Source organism: Calliphora vicina, chromosome 4 (assembly GCF_958450345.1).
Source record: "Calliphora vicina chromosome 4, idCalVici1.1, whole genome shotgun sequence".
NCBI classification, from domain to species: domain Eukaryota; kingdom Metazoa; phylum Arthropoda; class Insecta; order Diptera; family Calliphoridae; genus Calliphora; species Calliphora vicina.
Genome location: NC_088783.1, coordinates 17921734 through 17947780, shown reverse-complemented (window position 1 = coordinate 17947780; position 26047 = coordinate 17921734). Strand labels below are relative to the sequence as shown.

Below are 26047 nucleotides of genomic sequence, written 5' to 3'. Positions count from 1 at the left end.
AGAAATTAGCACAATTCTTACTATAATGACATTTTTTTGTTTTGAAAAAATCATGAAAAATCGAAAGCGCCAAAAAAAATATTACTTTATCGCAAAGCCACATTTAATAAGAACAAAATAAGATATGGATCATAAATATCGATTGATGCTTTTCGAATTTATTTACAATTAAGTGAATTCGCTCATTTTTACCAAATTTTAGTTTTTTGTTTGAAATACATAAATTTGAGTAGTTAATGTTCTTCTTTCGATTGACTGAATTTTGAAAACATTTTCTCCATTCTATATACAAATCTTCATGTATACATTGGGTTTCAATCGGCTCAGTAGTTTCCGAGTTATAATAACAAATTGAAGCTTTCTATATTTACTTCAATAATATGGAACTAGCCCTTTTTAATAGTGAAGCATTTTTTTGCTGTTGACCTGTGTTATTTATTTATTTAAGTCTCTATTTGTAAGCGAACGTGGTAAGTACTTATCTCCAATGAAAATGCCAATGTATAAGTAGTGATTAGTGAATATATTAGCATTTTAACTCATTACTTTGCAAAGTAAGTTTTACCCGGGTTGCTATTAAATCCTTAGGGAAATTAGGTATTTAATCTCATTTAGTAGAACTCTAAAATATTGAAAATTTGCTGTTCTTTACAAAGTAAAGTGATCTGCTTTCGTGCAACCTAAATTTAATTACTCCTCTAATAATATCACGTTTTGTGTTTTTTTCGATAAAAAAATTTAAGATTCACTTTCAATATAGTTTTAAGTTTCATTTGCTGTCGCTCACTATTGAATAATATCCATAAACTGTAAGTAAAAAATTGTCTAAACATATTTCTTATTCATTTTTCAAAACATCAATCAAATCAATACTTCGTTATTGAAAACAGCTTTTGTTTTATCTCTCACTGTAACAGAATTATTTGACAATAAGAGAGAATGTGCGAATGTGCGAATGTGTGTAGTTGTGCAAGTACATATGAGAGATCAAAACAAAAAACCATCTTAACTAAAAAAAAAACAAGTTTGCATCTAAACTCTTTTGTTTTAGCCATCACAAATGGATGATTGAATTGAAGTTTTTTTTTTATTTCTTGCAATTCTTTTGTGTTTTAATTTAGTTTTGTTTTATCTCTAATTTTATAAAATATTTAATCAATAGCTGTTAAATTATTTATTAAAATTTTTGTTTAAAAAAATCATTAATTTCTTGTCATTCAGCTTTAAACAATTTTCAATGACTATTTTTTGCTATATAATTTAATAAAACATTGAATTGTTTCTCTATTAAACTTAAAAAAAAACCTCAACATTTTTAAATGAATCTCCAATGAGAAAGTAGGTTAAATGTAAAGAAAGAAAATAAAGGCAAGAAACGTTAAATGTTTATCAATGAGTTTATGAATTTATTTTGTTTCTTTCTGTTGTTATTAGAATTAATTGTTTGGGTAAATAATATTGAAATAAAAACTGTAATTAAAATTATTGCACATAATTTTATGATGACACTATTTTTTGTTATTAATTTTAACAAATTTATAGTTTTTTTTTTTTTTTAAATCTAAACATTAAATCAAGGTTTCTTGCTACCTAGACACAGTTTTATCATATAAACTAAATTAATGTAGGCGCATTCAAGCTCACTGAATTTAAATACAAAGTTCTACACAGAAATGACACAAAAGCGGTCATAGGTATGTTTATGTATGTGTCTGTCTGTCAGTCTGTCTGTGAGTTTAGTTTTTTAAAATGTAAATCATGAAATTAGTATGTGAGAATTTTTAGCTTTTTTTCTAAGAAGTTTTATATTATTTTTAAATTATGTTTCTTTTTTTTTGGTTGTATTTTATTTTATTTATTTTCTTTCTTTCTTTTTGTGTGATTTAACTTTCTCTTTTATTAATAATTTTTAGCGTTTGTGTGGTAGGTAAGAAAACCAAACTTTAGTTAAGACATGTTTTACATTTTAAAATTAAATTTAAATTTAATTTCAAAATCTTCATTTAGATACACCCTTTTTTTGTTGATGATGATTATTTGTATTGGTATTTGCATGTGCATCAGTGTGTGTTTAAGCGTATTTGTATGTAAATTTATTTAACCCACTTTAAAAGTAAGTCATAGAATTCCATTGCCAGGTGAACATGTTGATTTTAACGACAATAAACAAAAGTGTTTTTTTTTTCTAATTCTCATTTTTATTTTTAAAAAGTAAGTACCTGCCAGCCAATAACTGATCAAACGTTTGGTTTTTTGTTTTATTTGTTTTTTAATTAAAAATTATAAATAAATAGTTTGAAATGAACTCAGTATGGAATGTGGTTATTAGTTTATTGGCAATACTTTAAATAATCTTGAAAATAAAACCAGATCTTTAGAAAAAACTTGATCTTGAATCAAAATAAAGCAGATATTTTAAAGCTTGCTTCTCCAAAGCTCTTCAAAATAAATTATTCTTTGTTTTACTATTATTTTAAATTGATTTTGAATAAGTCGTTTAAGCTTTGAATTGCTCTAAATTGAAAATTTATATTGCATAAAATTGTGAACAACTGAATTATGGTTAAAAAATCAGCTTGACGCTTAAAAAATTAAAAAAAACATAAAAAAACTTAAGAAAATTTAAACAAAAATACAACAGATGTGTTGCTTTCTCTTTAATTTATTTATATTTTTAAAATAGTTACACAAAAAGAACTTCAAACTCAGCTTTAAGAAAATGTGTTACAACAAATGAGATATTTTTTTCTTTTTGCAAAATTTACAAATTATAACAACAACTAGCAATAACAACATGTAACAAAAGAGACACGCAATTACGTTAAATTTTTCCTCTAAAAATAACACAAGAATACATCATCAAACTCTAGTCATTTGCCAACAAAAGCGGAGGTGTTGAAAATCGTTCTTTAAGTGATGAAGACTTTTTTTTGCTGTTTTGCTAGATTTGTTTGTAATTGCTTGTGGCAAGATCAATTATAAAACACTTAGTCAGCTGTCACTATTAACCCATTTTTGAGGCAAATACAGCTAATTTCATGGAAAATAAAAAAAAATTTAATTTCAACAAAAAGTTTTTTTTAGAAAAAAGAAGTAATGAAAAAATCAAAATTTGTAGTAAAAAAAATCATATAAAATAGAACCACCTTTGATTAATATGGGACCTTTTGAAAGACCAGCTTTATAACAACTGATGCTCTGAAAGAAATTCGGCGCTGCATTATGTGAAAAGAACGGACGTATGCCGACTTTCTAGAAGTGGTTTTTGACCTGCCATCATATTGCAATATTAATTCCTATATTTCTACTTTATATATGCATTTAGCAGAGCTGTAAATGAATCCTTTTTGATTTTAATTCGTTACAAATTTGATAAATTTTGAGTTAATTATGTTCACAACAAAAAAGAATTGAATGGAATTTGAATCAATTCAAACGAATTAGGCAGAAAAGAATTTCAATTAAATTCCAATTCAAATGGATTTGTAAAAATGAGTGGCAATTCGTTTTCAATTCAAATGAATCTGTTAAATGAAATCAATTCAAATGAACTGACAATTAATTGCAATTCACTTTGACAAATTCATTTGAAACGAATTGCAATTCATTTGAATTGACTCAAATTTCATTCAATTCATTTTTTTGTGTGAATGATGAGCGAATTAATGCAAAAATGAAAGATTCATTAATTATGTTATTTCAAATAACATAGGAATTTGCGAAGACTATAAAATTTTATATTTCGGTTAGTGGATTTTGTTTTTAAATCAGTGATTTTTTGTAGTGAAACATTCGATAGCAATTTCTAGTTAACAGTGAAATTTTACGATTTTTTTTTGTCATTTTGGCAATTTTTCCCATAATTTTGCGATTTATAGAGAAATAATCAATTTTTATGAATAGACGATTATTTGCAACTTCTAGACAGTTAGCGGTTTGTGTTTAATTTTCTTTTTTTTGAAAATTGTTTTTAGTAAATTTTACGATTTTTTTAATTTCGAGAAATTAGATTTTTTTGGCTTTTCAATTTGTTATTGACTTCCCAGTAGAGTTTTTCTTTTCCGCACTTTTTCATTTCCCGGGATATCGGGAATAATTTTGAAATTTCCCGGGATACCGGAAATTCCCGTCTAAAAAAAATTATTCTATTTTAAGAATGTAGACTTCGTTATGTAATTGGATACAAATAAAAAATTGGATACAAATTAAAATTTTGGTTATATTTTGGCCTGTCACCATTGGTTATTTGTATCGGAATGTCTTCAATTTCTACCTTTGCACAGTGGTATAGAAAATAGAGGGAAATAAATCAGTAACTTCTAAACTTATTCCGAATTTGAATGAATCTGTAAATTCCAATTAGCTCGGAAAAAATATATTTTGTTATTTTTTATAATGAATTGGCAATTTTTTGCTTTTTAAACCAAAAATTAAATAAATTGTTAATTAAAACTTGAAGAAAACCCGTCCCGCCCCGGGAATTCCCGTGAAAAGATCTACTTTCCAGCTTTCACCTAGTATGTTGGAACCCCATTCAGATTTGTCCTAATGGCCCCTATAACAATCTGAACATAAATATACTCTTTATGGTTTTGACATCAACTCCATCCCAGCTTTCACGTAATATGTCGGAACCCCATTCAGATCTGTCCAAAATGGCCCCCAATAAACTCTAAATATAACAGATTTTTCACAATATTCAGACCCTCGTATCATCTTCCCCGAGAAAAAACTTTTATTTGGTGTAACTTAATACGAATCAGGTCAAAGATCTGAATATGTTAAATATCTATAATTTTCCCAAAAATTCGGACCCTCGTACCATCTTCCCTGAGAATCAATTGAACATACGAAATACAGTTTTGGAAACTACTCTCACAGGGCTTTCATCAGATATCTCGAAACCCTATTCAGGTCTGTACTAAGTGGCTCGACAATGAACTTGAATATTACGTATTCATACTGTAATTTTAATCTTAATATGAAGAATTTTTTTTTTGACTAAATGTGTAAATTTAAAGTATTTTCTTCAATTGATGAATAAAAATTATTAATTTTATTGCGTTTTTGCCTAAAAAATAAATTTTTCAAATTCACTTTTTTTAACAGTGCGTATCAAAACAGTGTCAAAAAAAACGGTTTTTTGAAAAACCCGGTTTTGATTTTTATCTTTTAAAAAAGCCGATTATCCGGTGTCGTTTTTGTCTTCAAAAAAAAAACCGGTTAACCGGTTTATATTAAATTTGTATTCAATATGAAAAATACGATAATTTAAAATTTTTGAATTCTTAATGCTATTTTCTATAAAATTAATCAATAGTTTTAAAAATGGTATCAAAGTTTTTCAAAAATATTGTTACGTTTTAACCTTTTCAAAACGTTGGTTTATTTCCTTTAAATAAACCGGATACTTTTGATTGCAAATAAAAGCCGTTTAGTAGTTAGAAAATCGTAACAACTCTTTATTTATTTAAAATGCACAACAACAGAATACACGTTTATAAATTCGCAGAAATACAGATAAACTTTATAATGTACACGAATTCACTTGAAAAACAGGCACTCAGTTGATGTTTATTCAAATAGCGTCTCTGATAAACTCACTAACTACTGCAACCTCTGCCACTATTTATAACACTGCCATCAGCACTCTAGATTGCTCTTTAACTGTCTAGAGCTTTCTAATACATACGCCATCTGTGGTGTACTTTCTACAATGTTCTTTAACTGAATATTCGAATTCGAATATACGGTCGCAGCAAACAGCGTTGCCATACCTACGATCAATGGTCAACTGAAAACTTTTTATTCAATGTTAATAATGCGCACAGATATTTTTTATTTTTATTTATTTATTATTTATTATAAAGTAAATTTACAAGAAATACAATTTTTTTTTTTAAATTAAGACTGGCTGCTAAGGCCTTCATCTTTACGCACAGATATGTTACAGTTTGCTATTCGTTATATTTGAATTCAAGTACAATTTCGTAACAATATGTTGAAATGAGCTTTTGAAAATATATTTCATTAAAACCGGTTAACCGTCTTACAAAAACCGGTTTTTCAAAAAACCGAAATGTTAAAGAAAACCGAAACCGGTCGAGTTTACATATAAAGGTTTATTTCCAATTTAAAGTAAACTTAACAAAGCTTAGAACCCTATTAAACATCAACAGAAAGCCTTATTTTTAACTTAAACTAGTGGGTGTATTTTTTGAACGCGGTTTTTGTTTTTAATAACTTACATGTCATTTTGAAGGGTACATATCTGTCATTTATTCTCACTTAGTTATTGAACATTATAGTGTAAACAACAACGTTTTTTTGCCTCGAAAATATCGACTTTTGTACCAACAAAGCGTCATATGCGGGACGTTTTGCTTTACTTCTTTAATTTGAAAAAAAGTGCCGCTGAAGCACACTGATTTGTGCGGTTCACATGTGATGATTTTGAAACGGAAGACAAAGATCGCCCAGGCCAGCCAAAAAAGTTTGAAGATCAAGAAATGAAGGCTTTACTCCATGAAGATTGTTGTCAAACTCAACAAGAGCTCGCAAAATCATCAGGAGCTATACCAGCAACGTTTGCAAGCAGCAGGATTCATCCAAAAGCAGGGCTACCATACGAATTAAAGCAGAGAGATCTTGAAATAAGATTTTTCATGTCCGAATTATGCTTTAACGCTTTAAAAGGAAATCATTTTTGCACCTTATCATCACTTGCGATGAAAAATGGATTCATTACAATAACTCGAAGCGTAAGAAATCGTATGTGAATCCCGGCCAACTAGACGAATCGACACCAAAGCCAAATACACAGAAAACTTATATTTCAATTCAAACATTTATCCCATATTGAACTGGTTTCAATTATTTCATAATTAAATCATGTTTTCATTTGCTCAAAAACAAAATTTCTTGATATTTTCTATTGAATTTTTTAGTTTTGAATTTGATTATTTTGACAATTGAATATACAATTTTCATTATTGGTTGAATTTCAAATACAAAAATTATTGAATAGATAATTTTCGTAATTGAAAACACAAAAAATAAAAAAATGTGTTTTCAATTACGAAAATTATCTATTCAATAATTTTTGTATTTGAAATTCAACCAATAACGAGAACTGTATATTCATTGTCAAAATAATCAAATTCAAAACTCAAAATTCAATAGAAAATATCAAGAAATTTTGTTTTTGAGCAAATGAATACTTGATTTAATTATGAAATAATTGAAACCAGTTCAATATGTGACAAATAATTGAATTGAAACGGTTTAAGAATTAGTTTTTTCTGTGTATCCATGGCGCTAAGGTAATTCTCTGAGTTTAGTTAGAACAAACGGCTCTTATATATTACGAGCTTCTGAAATCTGGCCAGATCATCACAGGGAACCTGTACCAAACGCAACAGATTCGTTACTGAAGCAAGCATTGACCAAAAAACGCCCAGAATATGCGACCATACATGAAACCGTAATATTCCATCATGACAACTCTCGGCCACATGTTGCAATACTTGTTAGAAAGTATTTAGAATGAAGTGATTGGGAGGTTTTGCCTCACCCGCTTTATAGTTCAGACCGTGCACCGTCCGATACTATTTGTTTCCATCGATGTAGAACGCTGTATCTGGGATATGCTTCACTTTGGAACAAAGGTCTTTTGGCTCGGAATTCATATGTTGCCAGAAATGTTTCAAAATAAATGTGAAACATTTTAAAAAATCCCATATTTTTAAATCATACATCGAATATTTACAGTCTTGTCAAATCATACCTCGTTTACTCTGGAGACAATTGCACAGTGTAGTGTTGCGTTTATTAAAATAATAAGGAAAATACTCTCTTTTTTACATGATCTAGTTTTTTAGTACAAATTAAATATGAATTTGTGTTGCTTAGTTCTTTTTAGTAGTAACTGTTTTTCATGCCACAAATAAAAATTCTTAATAAAACAAGACATTCTAGTAGTAGCTAGCTGCTTGTGTTTATTTTAATTAGTTACAAAGTGTTAATGGAATAATAAAGAATAAAAACATGTTTTTTTTTAAAAAAAAGTGTCATAGCTAAAATCTAGGCTAAAACCTTTAACACATCTGTCGAGATATTGGCAGCAGTAGCAACAACAACAACAACACTTACAGAATGACTTTTAGTGTTAAATTTTGAAATCCCATAAAGATGAGTTCCATAGTCAAGATGATAACCATCATGATCATCATTGTCACAGACATTTACACAGAGTGTGGTTGGTTGGTTGGCTGGCATTTATTTAAGGTTGTTGCTTTGCTCTCTTGTTGTTCGAACATGTCTTAAGTCGTTTATTTTATTTTCAAATTTATTCTATTGTTGTTTGCTATTCGTTCATCTTCTTAAGATTTTAAACTTTTGATTTCAGTTTTTGTTGGTTTTTATTACCAAATACTTAGTAGTAGATTTTTCTTTGCCTTTAAAATTGTCTTAAATAAATTATTGTATTTCATTAAGGTTTATTTGAACTTAAAAAATAAAAATTTCCCAACAAAAATGTTTATTTTCTTAAGCTTGGTTTCTTTTTTGCTCCCATTTCTTTTTAAGGTTTTGTTTTTATTTATGTTTTATTTGTTGCTCTTTCCGTTGTTTAAACTTTAGTTTAGTTTTTAGTCTTTTGGTAGATTATGTAGTCAATGTTGTTGTTGATGATGATGTTGTTGATAATGCTGATAGCTTTGCTTTTCTTTAAGCCTTCATTATCATTATTGTTATGGGGCGTTGAAACTTTTACTTTTCTTTGTTATTTTTTTCTATTTCTTAGTTAAAGACCTCAAGTTATTTTGTGTTTAGGCAATTAATTATTCACTTTTGTTTTCGTTCTATAATTTGTTTAGGAAAACTTAATCCATTTGCTTTTGTAATACCCAAAGTGGAGTGAAAGAAATTAAACGTTTTAATACATAATCTTTGTTTTTAGTTAAACCAATTTCATGGTAGCGGGAGAAATCATGTAATTTGTTTTTGTTTAACAAAGACTTGCAGACACAATTGTAGCTACTCATTATATAAAGTGTTGATGCAGGTGCTCATAAAGTGGTTTACACATGTTAATTATATTTTACTTGGCTGCTGAGATTTTATTAAGATCCATTAAATAGTTTTACATTTGAATGTGCCTTTAAAAGGGTTTGTGTTACTGTAGTTTTTTTCATTTTGTATTGTATTGAAACAGTATAATTGAAATATCGGAATAAAAGATATTCTAATTGTATTACACAAGTTTAATCTCGTTCGTGATCGATTATTTGGAGCCTAATTTTCATTACTCTCCCACAAACAGAGACAGTAGAATGGATACTTTTGTTGAAAATTGTATTCCCTAAATTCAGTTTTCAAATTTGAAGATAAATAGGGTTTCTATTAAAAGTTTAAATCAAAATGTGGTTATACCACTTGTTAACATTGGCAAAACAATGGAAATGTTTAAACAAAATTAAGTAAGATTGTTATATTCGGCGGTGATGAATCTTGTATACCATCAATATGTGACAATAAAATATTTTTCTGATATAGGGGTTTTTGGGCCGATCCTCACAAATATTGGTAGAAAGACTAAGGTTCATATAGAACTTTTTTATGTCGAATTTCATAACGATATTAAGTAGATGAAATCATGGACCGATATTACCAAACAAACCTTATCTACCTAATTTCAAGAAAGATCGTCTTAGAGTGTTATACGGACCCAGAATATAAATACTTTTTGGTTCTACTACCAATATTTCGATATGTTACAAACGGAATGACAAAATCCCCAATCTTTTTTGATGATATCAAATCAAATTTTTAGCTTTTATTTTGAAACATTTGTACAATATAAATTTGTTCAATGTATTGGTCATTGTAAGCTATTGCCTATTCCCATCTTTCTGCCAACATATGGATTCCGACTGGAAAATACTTTGGGGATAACTAGGGGACACATCAAGGTTTCCAAAGCTGCTTTCCGTTTTTTTCTGATCCCAGCTTTGGAATTTTAGACCACGTGGCCTAATTTTTAAATTTTGATAAAAAATAGGTCAATTTCCGAAGGGCGTAAGGCCGATATATTCGAAAAATAGAACACATTTTTTATACCAAAATGTTCTTCGTAAATATACCTTACAGAAAAACATAAAATTGTTATATGTTCTTAAAGAAAGTTTTTTTTAATTAAAAAGAGTTAAGTCACCTTTTCCCCCAAAAAAACAGCAAAAATCTACAATTCTTTTAATTTTAATATTTAAAATCGTTTATTTTTGGATTGATAATTGATATTGCTCTGAAATCGTTTGTATATTATTGGTAATTTAGTTGTCTAACTAACAAAAAAATCGACTCCATTCGCTGCAAAAGTAACTGCTCATCTTTTGAGGTCAAGAACGAATTAAGCCAATATCGAATACTCTGTTCTAAGGTGAGAGCGTTCTGCATTGATCGAAACAAATAGTAGTCGGACGGAGCACGGTCTGGACTATAAGGCGGGTGATACAAAATTTCCCAACCACTTCATTCTAAATAGTTTTTAACAGGTATTGCATAATGTGGCCGAGCTTTGTCATGATGGAATATTACGGTTTCATGTCTGGCCGCATATTATGGGCGTTTTTCGGCTAATTCTCGCTTCAGTAACGAATATGTTGCGTTCGGTACAGGTTCTCTGAGATGATCTGTTCAGATTTCAGCAGCTCATAATAGATAGGACCCTTTTGCACTCACCAAATACAGAGAATAACCTTAGCGCCATGGATACATATTTGTCTTTGGTGTCGATTCGGCTGGTTGGACGGGTATCTTACGCTTCGATCTCTTACGCTTCGATTTATCGTAATTGATCTATTTTTCATCGCATGTATTGATTCGGTGCAACAATTATTTTCTTTTCTAGCGTTCAAGCATCATTTCGGACATACAAAATCGTCTTACAAATCTCTCGGCTTCAATGCGTATGGTAGCCCAGCTTTTGGATGAATCTATAAATAATTCCGCATTTTTAAGTCATACACCCAATATAATATTGTTCACAAAAATATACTCAAATCAGTTGACAATTTGGTTAAACAAATTTGTTTGATAAATTATCAATTTGTTGCAATGTATAACAATTGCTAAAGATTAACCCGCAGGTTTTAGTATTACAATTTTTTTGGCAATCGACGTCACTGATCTCGGGCCTAAACTGATTGTTAAGGTCACACATAAAGTACTTAACGTTAAGTTTTTTCTTGTATAATTATTTACTTTCTCTCTGAATTTCAGTTTTCATTTTAACGTTACGATTGATTTAATCTTATTTCATAGTACCACCCTTTAAATATGCAACCAGCCACGGTTCATACACCATGGCAAATGCTTCATACTCGATCGGTACACTACGTACAGTGTAGGGGAAAAGTGTTGCTTAAAAATAATATTGTATACTTTTTGTGAAAAGATTAAATTCAAACAAGTAAGAATGTTATATTTGGCGGTGCCGAATCTTAAATACCCACAGGCACCGATATTGGTCAATTTTGTAAATCTGGCAAATCCTGTCGAAATATCTTCAAAATTGCGGACAGACATCATTAAATTAACTCAGAAAGTGTAAAAAACCTGTTCTTGCAAAAAGGTCTTTTTTAAAGTAATTTTGTAAAATAGTATTGTTTGTAATAAGGTTCATCTTGTAAAAAAGTTCATTTTGTAAAAAAAAGTACCTTTTGTAAAAAAGTACCTTTCTGTTAAAATAGTACCTTTTGTAAAAAAAAGTACCTTTTTGGTAAAAAAAAAGTACATTTTTTGTTAAAAAAGTACCTTTTTTGTTAAAAAAGTACCTTTTTTGTTAAAAAAGTACTTTTTTTGTTAAAAAAGTAGCTTTTTTGTTAAAAAAGTAGCTTTTTTGTTAAAAAAGTAGCTTTTTTGTTAAAAAAGTAGCTTTTTTGTTAAAAAAGTAGCTTTTTTGTTAAAAAAGTAGCTTTTTTGTTAAAAAAGTACCTTTTTTGTTAAAAAAGTACCTTTTTGTTAAAAAAGTACCTTTTTGTTAAAAAAATTATCTTTTTGTTAAAAAAAAGTATCTTTTTGTTAAAAAAAAGTATCTTTTTGTTAAAAAAAAGTATCTTTTTGTTAAAAAAAAAGTATCTTTTTGTTAAAAAAAAGTATGTTTTTGTTTAAAAAGTACCTTTTTGCTAAAAAAAGTACCTTTTTGCTAAAACAATTACCTTTTTGTTAAAAAAAGTACCTTTTTGCAAAAAAAAGGACCTTTTTGTTTAAAAAAAGTACCTTTTTGCTAAAAAAAAGTACCTTTTTGTGAAAAAAGTAACTTTTTGTTAAAAAAGTAACTTTTTGTTAAAAAAGTACCTTTTTGTTAAAAAAAGTACCTTTTTGTTAAAAAAAGTATATTTTTGTTAATAAAGTACCTTTTTGCTAAAAAAAAAGTATCTTTTTGCTAAAAAAAAAGTACCTTTTTGCTAAAAAAAAAGTACCTTTTTGCTAAAAAAAAAAAAAAAAAGTACCTTTTTGCTAAAAAAAAAAAGTACCTTTTGCTAAAAAAAAGTACCTTTTTGTTAAAAAAAAGTACCTTTTTGTTAAAAAAGTACCTTTTTGTAAAAAAAAAAATACCTTTTAAAAAAAGTAACTTTTGTTAAAACATACATTTCACATTTATGCTTGCTCTAATCAGTTTTGCTCTTCAATATTAACTCCTCAATTCACAAGCTGTCAATGAAAAGTAAACGTTATAGTTTTTTTTTTCTACTTTAAATTTTTTTACAATGAATTTTAACCAAAACTGGAAAAATTTCACTAGCTAAATAGTAGGTTTTTTTCTCACTCGTGACTGGATTTTAGCAGACAAGAAAAGTGGATATAAAAAAATGTATAGACATTTCGGTATGCTTAACCAAGGCTGATCAGAATCACAAGTCACTTACAGGACTTAATGAAAAAGTGTAAAGTGGAATTGTAAGTATTTTCAGGGGTTAAAAAACTATTGTAACATTTGCCAGCAGAAAATGAACTTCCTTTAAAAAATAAAATAAATGTAAAGGCAGCCAAATATACATCTTCTCAGAAAAAATTTAAAAAATAAAAAATAAAATAAAAATGTAAAAAATTGAATGTTATGTGAGGTGAAAGTGTTGCATCTACATAAATGTGGCCTGAGAATAATTTGTTCGTCGTCTTTAGATTGAATGTTTAATTGAAATTGAAATTCAGCAACATCTGCAGCCATAACAAGAAATGATGATTATGTTCATCACCAACATCATGCACTTTCTTTTTCATTGCAGCGTACATATTTTTTTTTGGAGTCTGCTGTGTTGTTTTTTTTTTAAGTTAAACGCGTTTTATTTAGTTTTTGCACAATATTATTTAGTTGTCGTTGCAGCTGATTTTGTTTACTATTTTTTTTTTAGTTTTTGTTGTTGTTAGTTGTTATTGTAACTTGAAAGATGTAAACTCATTGTATATGTGCAGCATAATGTGGCAAATGTCAAGGTCCCAAAGCATTAAGCCATGCCGCCATTAATAACAAACAAGTTGTATATATTGCCGTATTTTTTTTTCTTAAATTATTTTTTGTACTTTTTGTCTTCAGTTCAGTTGTTTGAAGTTGAACATGAAAGTGACTTTTTCTTTGTCATTGTATGGTCTTATGAAAAAAATAATTTATTTTTTATTTTATTTATTTCAATTGTTTGAGAGTTATTTTATTAAAAACGAAACCATCTTTTGTTGCACGTTTCACCACTTGTCTGTAATTTTTTTTTTTTAATGGAATTTTTTGTTAATATATTTTTTTAAAGAAAAAACAAATAACTTCAAATGACTTGTCATACTTTAATACTACAACTTTGTACTACAAATTGCGCCAAATTAGAAAATTGAACTTGACTTTTGACGTTAAGCTTTGATGGGCTTAAGAAGAAATGTGTAAAAAAGTTAAATCAATAGATTTGCGGAATTAAATAAATTTCTTATAAATTATCTTAAAATGTATCTCTTAATGTTGGAATATATTTATTGTTGAATAAAATAGGTTTCGAGGGGTTATTAGCCATTCAAATAACTCAAGACATACCTGATGTTTCAATGTTTATAAAATCATCATCAAATTTAATATGTTGTCTGGATGTTTGCTGGGAAGTTGATTCAAATATATAGATTCACCTTTAGCCGAAATTTATTGTAATTCTTGTTAATTTTCCATGGCTGTTTCTCACTAAGATTTCCAGCAATATTCGTCTGTCCGTGTATTGGTTGCAATATCTTTTTCGAAGTCCCCCGCTAAGCTAAAGATCCACATATGATATTCGATTTTTGGTATTGAAAATTAACAAAATCGACCCATAAGTATCTGAAATTCACACCTACCTCGATTTTTTACTCAAAATTTATACGAAAAACTTTTGAAAACTTCCAGATATCGGATAAAACTAAAAACACTCAAATCTTGTTTTAATCAGACGTCCAAACACCTACGAGCTTATTTTCTTTCTGCTCTCCGGGACAGTACAAGTTTTTGGTTATTCCTTAAAGGAGTAAAGGATACTGCAAGTTCCTCAACTCCGACTCTTTAAAAGTATGATCAAACTTTCAGAGACTCGGTTAATAAAGCTAACCTTTAGCTGAATTATTCGCAAGTACCAGAAAGTAATAAGCCACTGACCAAGCTCGAAAGTGTATTAGTGACTATGCCAAATATATTCTTTCGAACTCGAGCAGTTACAAAACTAATTCTGGTCTTGAAGCAGTAGTTTTCGACGCTGGCTTGACTTTTAGCTCTTCAGCACTTTATACCGTGTCGGAGAATTTCACTATGGCTTTCATTGAAGACGCTTACGAGAGACTTACTAGTCTTACTGTCTCAAAAATGGTGTCGTTCCATTCACCGTTTTCTCGAAAGTAAGTTTTGGCTGTGGATATTTCCAAGGCGTTCAATAGGGTGTGGCATGATGTACTTTTGTTGGGAGTATGACTTAAAAATGGATACCGAGCCAAAAGAACTACTCCTCTTTTGAGGCCAAGATCGAATCAAGCCAATATCGGATACTCTGTTCCAAACTGAAGCATATCCCAGAGAAAGCATTCTGCATAAATTGAAACAAATAGTAGTCGGACGAGCACGATCTAGACCAGCGAAATGCAAACTCACACCACTACAGTTTTTAGATATTGTAGTTGGATGAGTTGAGAATTATTCTCTGGCAAAAACAAAAACAAATAGCTGAAATAATGAAATAAACAAGCATAAAAGCGTAACACAACCTGCTTCTATCAATGCTCATGCGAGACTGACTGTTTTTATACAATGTGTGTGCTTGCGTACATGTGAAAATAAAAACAAGAGAGCTCATTTGAGAGCTCATTGCATTTCGCTGATCTAGACCATTGGTAGGCGTTCATATTGTTGAGATTACGAACATTTTCGTGAATTTACACGTACACAACCCGAAAGTAAACAAAACACACAGCAAGAGCGTAAAAAATACAAATAACTCATTTAGTTGCAAACAATAGAGCGTTAAAAGACAAATATTTCATTCCGTTGCTTGATGTTTTTGCGGATTTTTTTATTTTTAACCCATACATGCACATAAACTACAATTTCTCTTTTTGCGCTTCCCTGATCTAGGCTATAAGTCCAAGACCGTTTCCTTGGCTGTGGTTCGCTAGATAGTAGAAAGGGACAGATGTGTCCAGATTTAACGTGAGTACCTGCCACAAGGGCTCAAACTCACAGTGCACTTAACACCAGGTATTAACAATGCGTTCACCATCGTCCCCATGCACGACAAATTGACATACAAGGGTACCAATTCGAAGTTATGTATTTGGACATAACCTCCCCCTTGATGAGAAGCGGAGCACTATCTAAAACTCCTTCCTCCACACCGAGCTTGCGCTATATCCGCGATTTGGGTCTAAACCACAGCCACCACCAAGCTCCCCTAAGGACCGCACCAACTGTCAGGTTGGAATCGAAGTTCCAGGGGCTCCTGACATCCGTGTTACCAGAATTAGCCGAAACCTCTGCCACGTTGAACACTAAATAGTTCTGGACTGGTCACCCAACCGCAAATAAACAGCAAACATACAGAAATATAAAGAAACAAAGAACAATACAAGACGCCACATATTTAACAGCCGCTCTCAAGAGCGTTGCTTTGTGCCGGAAAGTGTAACACCGGCAAAGAACTATGCGAACAAATTATTACAACAATAGACAAAGCCCCCTCACGAGTAGCTTCCACAATTTCAACTCAGAAACCAGGTAGCAGAAACCACAGCAAAACAGCAGGGAGAAGTGCGACGTTGCACTACTTGGAGGGACAGGCGACGTACATTACCTGTGCAAAAGCACATTGACAGTTGAGAATGTCCTACGATTGAATACGCCACGTAGAAACGGACAGTACGTATTGTGTCCGAGCTTTATCATGATGGAATATTACGGTTTCATATCTGGTCGAATATTCTGGGCGTTTTTCGGGCAATGCTAGCTTCAAACGAATCAGTTGCTTTTGGTACAGGTTCCCTGTGATGGTCTGATCAGATTTCAGCAGCTCATAATAGATATGACCATTTTACTCCCACCAACTACAGGGAATTACCATAGAGGCATAGATATTTGGCTTTGGTATCGATTCGGCTAGTTAGCTGGGCTTCACATACGATCTCTTACGCTTGGGGTTATCGTAATAAATCCATTTTTCATCGCAAGTAATGATTCGGTATAAAAATTATTTTCCTTTATAGTGTTTAAACATTATTTCGGACATGCAAAATCGTCTTTCAAGGTCTTTCGGTTCCAATTCATATGGTTCCCAGTTTCGCTGCTTTTGGATGAGTCCTGATGTTCGAAAATGTTTTGAAATTGCTGCTTGAGTAGCTCCCAATGATTTTTCAAGCCCTTTATGGAGTAATGTCTCCAATTCTTAGTCTTCAAACTTCTTTGGCTGGCCTGGGCCAGTTTTTTTGTTTTTTTCTTCCGTGTCAATATCACCACTTCTGAAAAACACAAACCATCTCTCGCAGGAAGAAACCGAAGGAACACATTCACCATAAGCTTTATTGGGCAATCGGTGTGTTTCAGCGAGATTTTTTTTTCAAATTAAAGAAGTAAAACAAAAATTCTCATAAAAGTGTTCATATAAAAGTATTAAGATCTTCCATAAAAATTATCCTCATAAAATTCCATAATATAACTCTAAAAATAAAAATTATCTGACATTAACTTACAACATTTGTTTCTTTTAGTATAATGCTCCCTTCGAACAAAAAATTAAAACTTTGACCCACTGTAAAAAAAAACTCAGACCACCTTCTACAAAAATTCTACCAAAATGATCTACTCAACATGCCCTTTCACAATTATAGGGTAGCTATTCTGCAAAAATGCTGTTGGACAGTGTTATTAGAAAATTTCTGATATTAAATATATTATAGTCAATTATGTATTCGAATAATATTTTTTATTCGTTATTTTTCAAATAATCGATTTAATTTAAAAAGTGAATCGATCACTCGTATAATAAAAAATGTTAAACTTTTATTCGAACAAAATCAAGCTCGAATAATTGTCAACACTAGTATATACGATTCGAAATAGACGACTGTAGCACTCTCACTAGTATTTTCAACTTTCATAAAAAAATGAATCCCTAATTGTCTTCACCTTTCTTTTTAAATTACCCAAAATAATTAATATTCTTTCTTTTGCTTACAGAATAAAAAAACTAGCAGTAGTGATGGGAAAAGTTCTGCCTCCGATAAATCGCCAAAAAGTCTTGTAAGTAATAATAACAACAACAACAACAGCAGCAGCAATAACAATAATAATAACAGCAATAACAACAGCAGTAATATGAGAGACAGTAACGTTTGTGGCAAACACGCATCATCGAATGGCAAAACAAATTGGAAGGTAAGAAAACAAAATCTGAAATACAAACTCAAAAAAAGATACAAAAAACAAAAACTGAATAAAAACTAAAAATACTTAAAAATATAAGTAACAAGTACGAGTGAGTAGTATTTGGCAACAGACAACTGAAAAAATTACACAAAAAAAAGAAGAAGTGAACAGTAAAATCTTTTATTAAAAAATACTTTGAAAAGTTCAATAAACTCAAAGTGTTATTTTTAGCAAACACAGATAAACTTACAAAGTTTAGACAAATTAGCAAACTTATAGGCAGTTACTTGGTCAGTTGTCATGTAACTTACGGCTGTTACATTGTTATTAATTGCCCAGGAAATCTTCGTTGTGGTTTCGTTTTATTGGCCGTAAGTTGTGAAAAGTATGATGAGAGATGTATTGGAAAATTATGCAAAAAGTAAAATGTTTTGAGATTTTGTTTTAAATTTAATTTCTTTTTCTTAAGTTTCTTTTTGTTTCAATACATTGCAAGAAGTAATATAAAACCACTGAATTTTTGCTCCAGTAACATTTGATCCCGGCATGTGCCTGAACAAACCATAAAAGAAAATGTTATATGCTACATGCGTAATCATGCACTGACAGAAAAAAAGTACTTATTCATATTCCTTTTAAATGTATGTATAAAGATAAACAAATTAAACTTCTGTATTAATTCGACCATTAGGCGAAATTCTTTGATGTACAAGACGATCTATTCAATAAATTAAATTAATTTGAAAGCTTTCCCTAAACATTTTTTCAAATTCTAGACATATTGAAGCATTTAAATTCAATTCGCTTTAGAAATCTTACCAGGAAAAATATTCATTACTAAATAACGTCTTTAATAACTAATTAATAGTATGAAACCACAGAAGAAGTAAAAAGACATGAAGACTCATGAAAATGACTAGTAAATAAGCAGTTATATATAAGATAATAAATAAGCTATTATTCAAATGGTTCTAAGGTAATGCACGGGGTACAGAGTAGTCATTGAAATGTATGTTATTCAGTAATTATAAGTCATTACCAAGTTTTTGCTGCCGTGTTATAGGAATATTTTCAGCGACAGAAGATGTTGATTATAACTTACCTATAAAGTGAACACCGGTTAAATATTTTTAAAGTATTTAGTTTGGTAAATGGTAAATATCTCCCCACTTTTCCTACTTATTATTATTATTATTATTATTCATTTTTCGATTAATCAATTTATCAAGTTTTTTTGAGTGTACTTTTCAAAATCATTTCAATACACTATATAGAGCATTTTATAACTAACCATAGCTTCTTTATAGAAATTGTGAAAAGAAATCAATTATTTCTTTAACGAAAAACTTTATACGCATAATTTCCCCATACCCAAACGAATCAGAAAAAAGTAAAGAAATCTAAATAATATGTATGCAATTTTGACCTGATTATCAGCAATAAAGAAGTACATATTTCCAAATGCCCAGTAAACATTCAATTTGTTTAATTTATCAAATTGGAAATGATTTGAAATCAAGAGCTTGCTTAATTGCCAAAACATTTTATCAAAATTCTCAGCAAAAAGATTGTTGTGTCTAACACGTAAATTGGGAATCAAACTACTTCTCAAAATCTAGGCTTTTAAAAAAATACAAGAAATTGGACAAGCACGCATTGCTTTGTTTACATTTTAGCTTAAGGTTCACATGTACACGTTTTTGCATATGTGTTAGTAACATCTTTAAACGCTTATAACTCCTAAAAAACTGAACCGATTTCAATAAAATATATATTCTGCACTTCTGTGAATAAATCCCTTTAAAATGGTATATTTCTTGCCCAAATTTAATGTATAATGTGAGCGTAAAAGGGGTCTAAAGAAATCGACTTGCCTATTAATATTATGATGATATATTACAGACGATTTAAATATATTTAGAAAACAATTGTTTTCTCAACAATTAGATTATTCTCTACTGTATTCCAAATATGAATTTCAATTAAGTGTGGAAAATAACTTTTGATATGTTAAGAAAATTAAATTTGTAGTTTTATCAAATCAGCCATTTTAAACTCAAATCTCTTCACAGTGGAAATGAATCTACCATTTCTAACTTTTTCTGATCCGATTGACTTGAAATTTCACACACGCGTAGCAGAGAAACCCAACTGACCACTCAAGAACGGTGTCTCAAAGCACCTCATACATCCAAAAATCTGTAAACGCTTTAGAATTTTTAGTGGTGCATCTAAAGGAATATAAAAGTTTTGCTAGGTTCATAGATAGAACTAACAGTAATCAAATGAAAGCAAAGGATTCTTATCTGAACAACGTTTGAGCAACCAGTATTTTAGTCAATAGTATCAATCAATACCATTTGTAGCATAGTAGAAAAATAGAAGGTAGTTTCATTCTCTCTTTATTTTTTCAAATTCTATATCTGACATGCTTAAGGATTGTGACGTTTTCATAAAAATAGTAATGCCATATTAATTTTAAATTTTCCCTTTCATTTTTTGGGAATATTTAAATTACATTAATTTGAAAAATATTAAAAAACATAAAAATGAGTTTATTTTCCCCAACTGCATAAATACCAAATATTTTTGCAAACATTCAAACATGATTTTTTTTAAAGTCTCTACATTACCCAACATACGACAACAGAGGCTGGCTATATCTAAAACTCAAAGTAGAGCACCTTCGACATGCAATTTTTTTAAACACGTGCCATTTTTTTTATATTTTCTGAAAGTGCTCGGCTAGATCTTGAAAATACATTCATGCGTGTGCTGTCTCTTATAATTAAAATATAAAATATTTGCATAGTAATAACATAAATGGAAAAATGCATACGAAAAAGACCTATAAATTATAAGTAAGCGCACGTTAGAAATTGAATCAATAACTTCCAACACAACATAATACATTTTTATTTAAATACTAAATTATAAATTACACATTTTCTGTAATAAATATCTCGATAATCAGAATAATTTTTAGGAATGTGGCAACGCTTTTTATAATTCTCACAAAATAAGGAAACTTCAAAAAACCTTATTTTAAAAAACAAAATTTGATTGAAACTACCTTCTATATTTTTATCATGATTTGTAGTATAGTTTTCACAATATCGTCACCGATTTTATTCAAATTTGTCCTGTTAGTTAAACATTAAATTCTAAAATCATATGGCCATTGTCTTATCCATCTTTCTGGTAACAGATGCATTCCGAGCCAAAAGAACTGCTCATCTTTTGAGGCCAAGAACGAAAATGCACTGTGGTTCCAAATCAAAATCGAGGTGGACAAAATTATAAAAATCGGTATCTTCAGAATTAGGAAAAACGAAGTTTTTTCGGAAGCTGACAATCTGCTCTCCTCCAATACAAATAAGTTTCTCAATTGAACATTTCGTTTTCTCGACAGAAGCGCCAGAAGTTCAACAAATTTTGAATCATATTTTCGTTAATTTTTTTAATATTTTACTGCTTTACTAAATTAGATATATCTCAACTGTATACAAATTCATACTTCAAAACATAGATAAACATTGATATAGGTTTTTATTAAGTGTATATCTTATATTTATGGGCCTCTCCATTTTCCTGTTATAGTCCTTTAAACTTGGGTCTCAAATATACTGATATTTTTTTTTTCTAAGAATATTATATAGCTTGCCAAAAAAAAAAAGACTGTCGAAGCCCGTCCAATGGCTATATACATCATTTAAAGAAACTTCTGGGGAATGTCTTTGTAAAAAAATTATAGCCGCCGAAATACTTTTTTTAATTTTTACGGAATGGAATTTTTAGACCCTACAGTAACTTGAAATATACTAATACAGATATTTTTAAAAATTTAGTTTCAGAAACACATGAAAACGTATTTTTTTTAATTTTTTTATTAATGATTTTTATATATCTAGACCCCACTGTAACTTGAAAAAAAGTTTATATTGATCTTTTAAATTTTTTTTTTTTGGAATCGTAGATATTAGTAATTTTCGGAAGTGGGCCTTATATGGAGGCTATGACCAATTATGGACCGATCACCATGAAATTAGGTCGTGTGATTTATGTCTATATTAAAGTTAACTATGTTGAATTTTGTGTGTATACCAACATTTTTAAGCGATTTATGCACGTTAAAGTGATTTTCGGAAGCGGGTCTATATGGGAGCTATGACTAATTATGGACCGATCGTAACAAAATTTGGTGACATGAATTTTGTGTATATAAAACTACATGATACATGTATAAATTAAACATTTATGACCGATAAAGTCCAATTTCGGGAGGACATTTGTATGGAGGCTAGGTGAAATAATGGACCGATTTCAGCCAGTTTCAATAGGCTTGGTCCTTGAGCCGAAAAAATAATATGTACCTAATTTCATCGAAATATCTTCAAAATTGCGACCTGTACTCTGCGCACAAGGTTTACATGGACAGCCAGCCGACCAGACGGACGGACGGACATCGTTTAATCGACTCAGAAAGTGATTCAAAGTCAATCGGTATACTTTAAGGTGGGTGTTAGACTAATATTTTTGGGCGTTACAAACATCTGCCCAAACGCATAATACCCTCCCCACTATGGTGGTGTAGGGTATAAATAGCGCCAAATAATTTGGTCCACCTAGATTTTGATTTGGAACCACAGTGCAATGTCGGATACTCTGTTACAAAGTGAAGTGTATACCAGAGAGAGCGTTTTGCATCTATCGAAACAAATAGTGGTCGGACGGAGCATGGTCTGTACTTTAAACCGGAGCAAAATTTCCCAACGACATCATTCTAAATACTTTTTAACAGGTATAGCAACATGGGGTCATGATGGAATATTTCGGTGTTATGTCTGGCCGAATATTCTGGGCGTTACGCCCAATGCTTGCTTCAAATGAATCAGTTGCATTCGGTACAGGTTCCCTGTGATGTTCTGCTCAGATTTCAGCAGCTAATAATAGCTCCCCCAAATACGGAGAATTACCTACCTTAACGCAATGGATTTGCTTTGTTCTACTCAAAAAAGTTTGAGTGGCCACATTATTCTTTTAGCAGCCCCTGACCAAATGTGGAATTTATGCGCAAAATTTCAATAAATACGAAAAATGGAATTTTTGTTTTTGCTTTTCCTAAACCGTATATTTGGTTTCAATATATATTTGCTACCAAAACGTGTACCGATGTGTTAAATATTATTGCCCAATTCACAATTGATGTCGTAGCATTGTATCGTTGTATGTCGTAATTTTTTTTATTAATGTTTTGTTTTTGTTTCTAAAAATTTGTTTGAAAAATATTTACGATATACAATGCTACAACGCTACGACATCAATTGTGAATTGGGCATATATATTGTTACGAAATTGTACTTGAATTCAAATATAACGATTTTAACGGCTGATTTAAAAGTAGCATAATGCTTTCAAATAACAGTGCTGTAATAACAAACTGTAACATATCTGTGGGCATTATTAACATTGAATAAAAGCTTTCAGTTGATCATTGATCGTAAGTATGGCAACGCTGTTTGCTGCGACCGTATATTCGAATATTCAGTTAAATAACATTGTAGAAAGTACACCACAGAAGGCGTATGTATTAGAAAGCTCTAGACAGTTAAAGAGCAATCTAGAGTGCAGATGGCAGTGTTATAAATAGTGGCAGAGGTTGCAGTCGTTAGTGAGTTTATCAGAGACGCTATTTGAATAAACATCAACTGAGTGCCTTAAAGTGTGCTGTATTTTCCAGTGAATTCGTGTACATTATAAAGTGTGCCTGTATTTCTGCGAATTTATAAACCTGTATAAAAAACATTGAGTGGCTATTTAATTCTGTGATTGTTGTACATTTTAAATAAATAAAGAGTTGTTACAATTTTCAAACTACTAAATGGTTTTTATTTGCAATCAAAAGTATCCGGTTAATTTAAAGGAATTAAACCAACGTTTTGAAAAGGTTAAAACGTAACAATATTTATGAATTCTCCAATTTCATAATTTTTGACTAAATATTCAATGCTACCAATTCAAAACATTTTGGTTAATATCCAAAAATACACTTATTTGGAATCTAATAAAAATACCCTTTATGTACATTCATTATCAGTATTCGAAGAGATATTTAAAAGGATAAATTTCTTATGTCAGTTGGTCCAAAGAAATGTTGAATGTATAAGATCGAGACAGTCGACGAATCATAAATATGCGAAAATATCGACTGTGTGGGCTTTTAAAAACTATTATAATCTAACGAAATATGTTCTCACCGGGTTTATCCTTTCATAAAAACATATCTATGTACTTTCTAAAGCATGCTTTTGACTGCGAAGGTTATAAATTAACTGATAAGTTTATTTAGCTTTCAAATGTGGAAAAACTATTTATATAATATCGATTTTTTGCTAAAGGTTAACATTTTAATACAAAGTAAGGAAAACTTAAAAAGTGTGTTTAACAATTTTTTTAACAAAATCATATTTTATAAGTTGCCATGATCATTATTAATTCATTAAACTTGATATGCGACATTTACACATAAATACATACCTTTAAAACATATTTTACCATATTTATTACAAACATAGTTGGCGTAAGTCTGCATTTGTATTAGCTTACATATGCATAAATATGTAACTACCCAGTGAATAGTGTTTCTCCGAACTCGGTAAGTTTTCCCCAAAATTCGAATCTAAACTTTACAACATATGTGTTTAAGTCAACCATACCGGCCAAATTTCGGAAAAACTTTCCAACTTTTAATACTGAAACATTGACCGCTAAGCTGCCGTTGCCCCTTTCGACTACAGTTCCCGATATAATCGCTATTCTATAACAATTTGAAGATATTCCGATCAAATTTGGTACATACGACGAAGCCTATTGAAATTGGCTAAAATCGGCTCCCACATAAGGCCCACCTCCAAAAATAACTCTAACGAGATTAAATCTCTTAAAAATGTTGGTATCCAAATAAAATTTAACAAAAATAAGCGGTCCATAATTGTTTATATAATAATACTCACGAAAAAAAATTTCCGTAACCGAAATAATCAAAATTAGCGTTACTTTTTAACCGTTTTGAATCCTTTATTTTGAATATTCAAGTCGTCAGAATTTTCTGTATAATTAAAGATAATATAAATAAATTTAGATGTTTATTATCCATAAATAAAATAATTACCTTTAAGGTCATCGTGACAGTTTTTATTCAAAATTCACCTAAAATTATCACTCATCCGCCACAAAAGATATTAAAGGTCAAAGGTCACACACATAATATAATGAGTTTCAAATGAATTAAGAAAATTTGATTGATTTCCAAGAAATTTCAAAATAATTTACTGGGTAAGTACATATGTATGTACTGTTAAAGTACAAATGTATCCAACTAAGAGTATGTACATAAGTATCTATGAAGTACAAATGTAAGTACGTTGGTACATTTGATTGGATGTGAATGTCTTCTGGTTGCATGATCGAGCATTGTGAACCAGTTGTATTAAAACTAGATTTGTTTGTTGTTTTTGTTGCTGTTGTGTTTATTACGCAAATACGATTTAATATTAAAAAAAAAACATATTTTTTATAAAATTATAACTTTTATTGCAAAAGCATTTAGAACACAACGAGATAAAGTTAAAGAAAAAGAATAGTGAGAGATGTTTAAAAAAAAACAGATTCTCTGTTACAAGCGTTATATGAGCAGCGCACATCAGAACATAGTACTAGAATTTGTTCAAAATGTATGTTAATACACATTTTTATGCAATATGTAGTTATTGTGACTACCTACCTAACCAACCACACATGTCAGTCAGTAGTTTTTTTTAAGCTTTTTTTTTTTGCTCTGCGGTTTAACCACACATGCCAAATTATCTTGTTATCGGTTGTAATCTTTTAATGGGTTTATTATCGTACGGATTTTAATCATTCATGTTTAAATTTCATAATAGCTTTGTAGTATGTATGTAATTCCAACTAACCTAGAATAATATTGTTTTGTAAGATATTTAATCATAATTTCTTTTAGCACAGTGTCTTGAAATGTAACGGTGAGGGAATTTTAAAACTTTTATAGGTTCAAAAGATCTGAGAACACTGAAGTGGTTTTGTGCGGACTTCATCACTCCATTCTAATAT

General features: G+C 30.0%; 1 protein-coding gene across 1 annotated transcript in view; it reads left to right on the top strand.

The window, feature by feature from the left end:
- Positions 1–26047, top strand: part of LOC135958180 (uncharacterized) — an 85538-nt gene that overhangs the window by 30093 nt on the left and 29398 nt on the right. The window contains exon 3 of the mRNA XM_065509057.1: positions 17729–17926. Within this exon, the coding sequence (XP_065365129.1) occupies positions 17729–17926 (198 nt within the window). The remainder of the gene's footprint in view (positions 1–17728; positions 17927–26047) is intronic.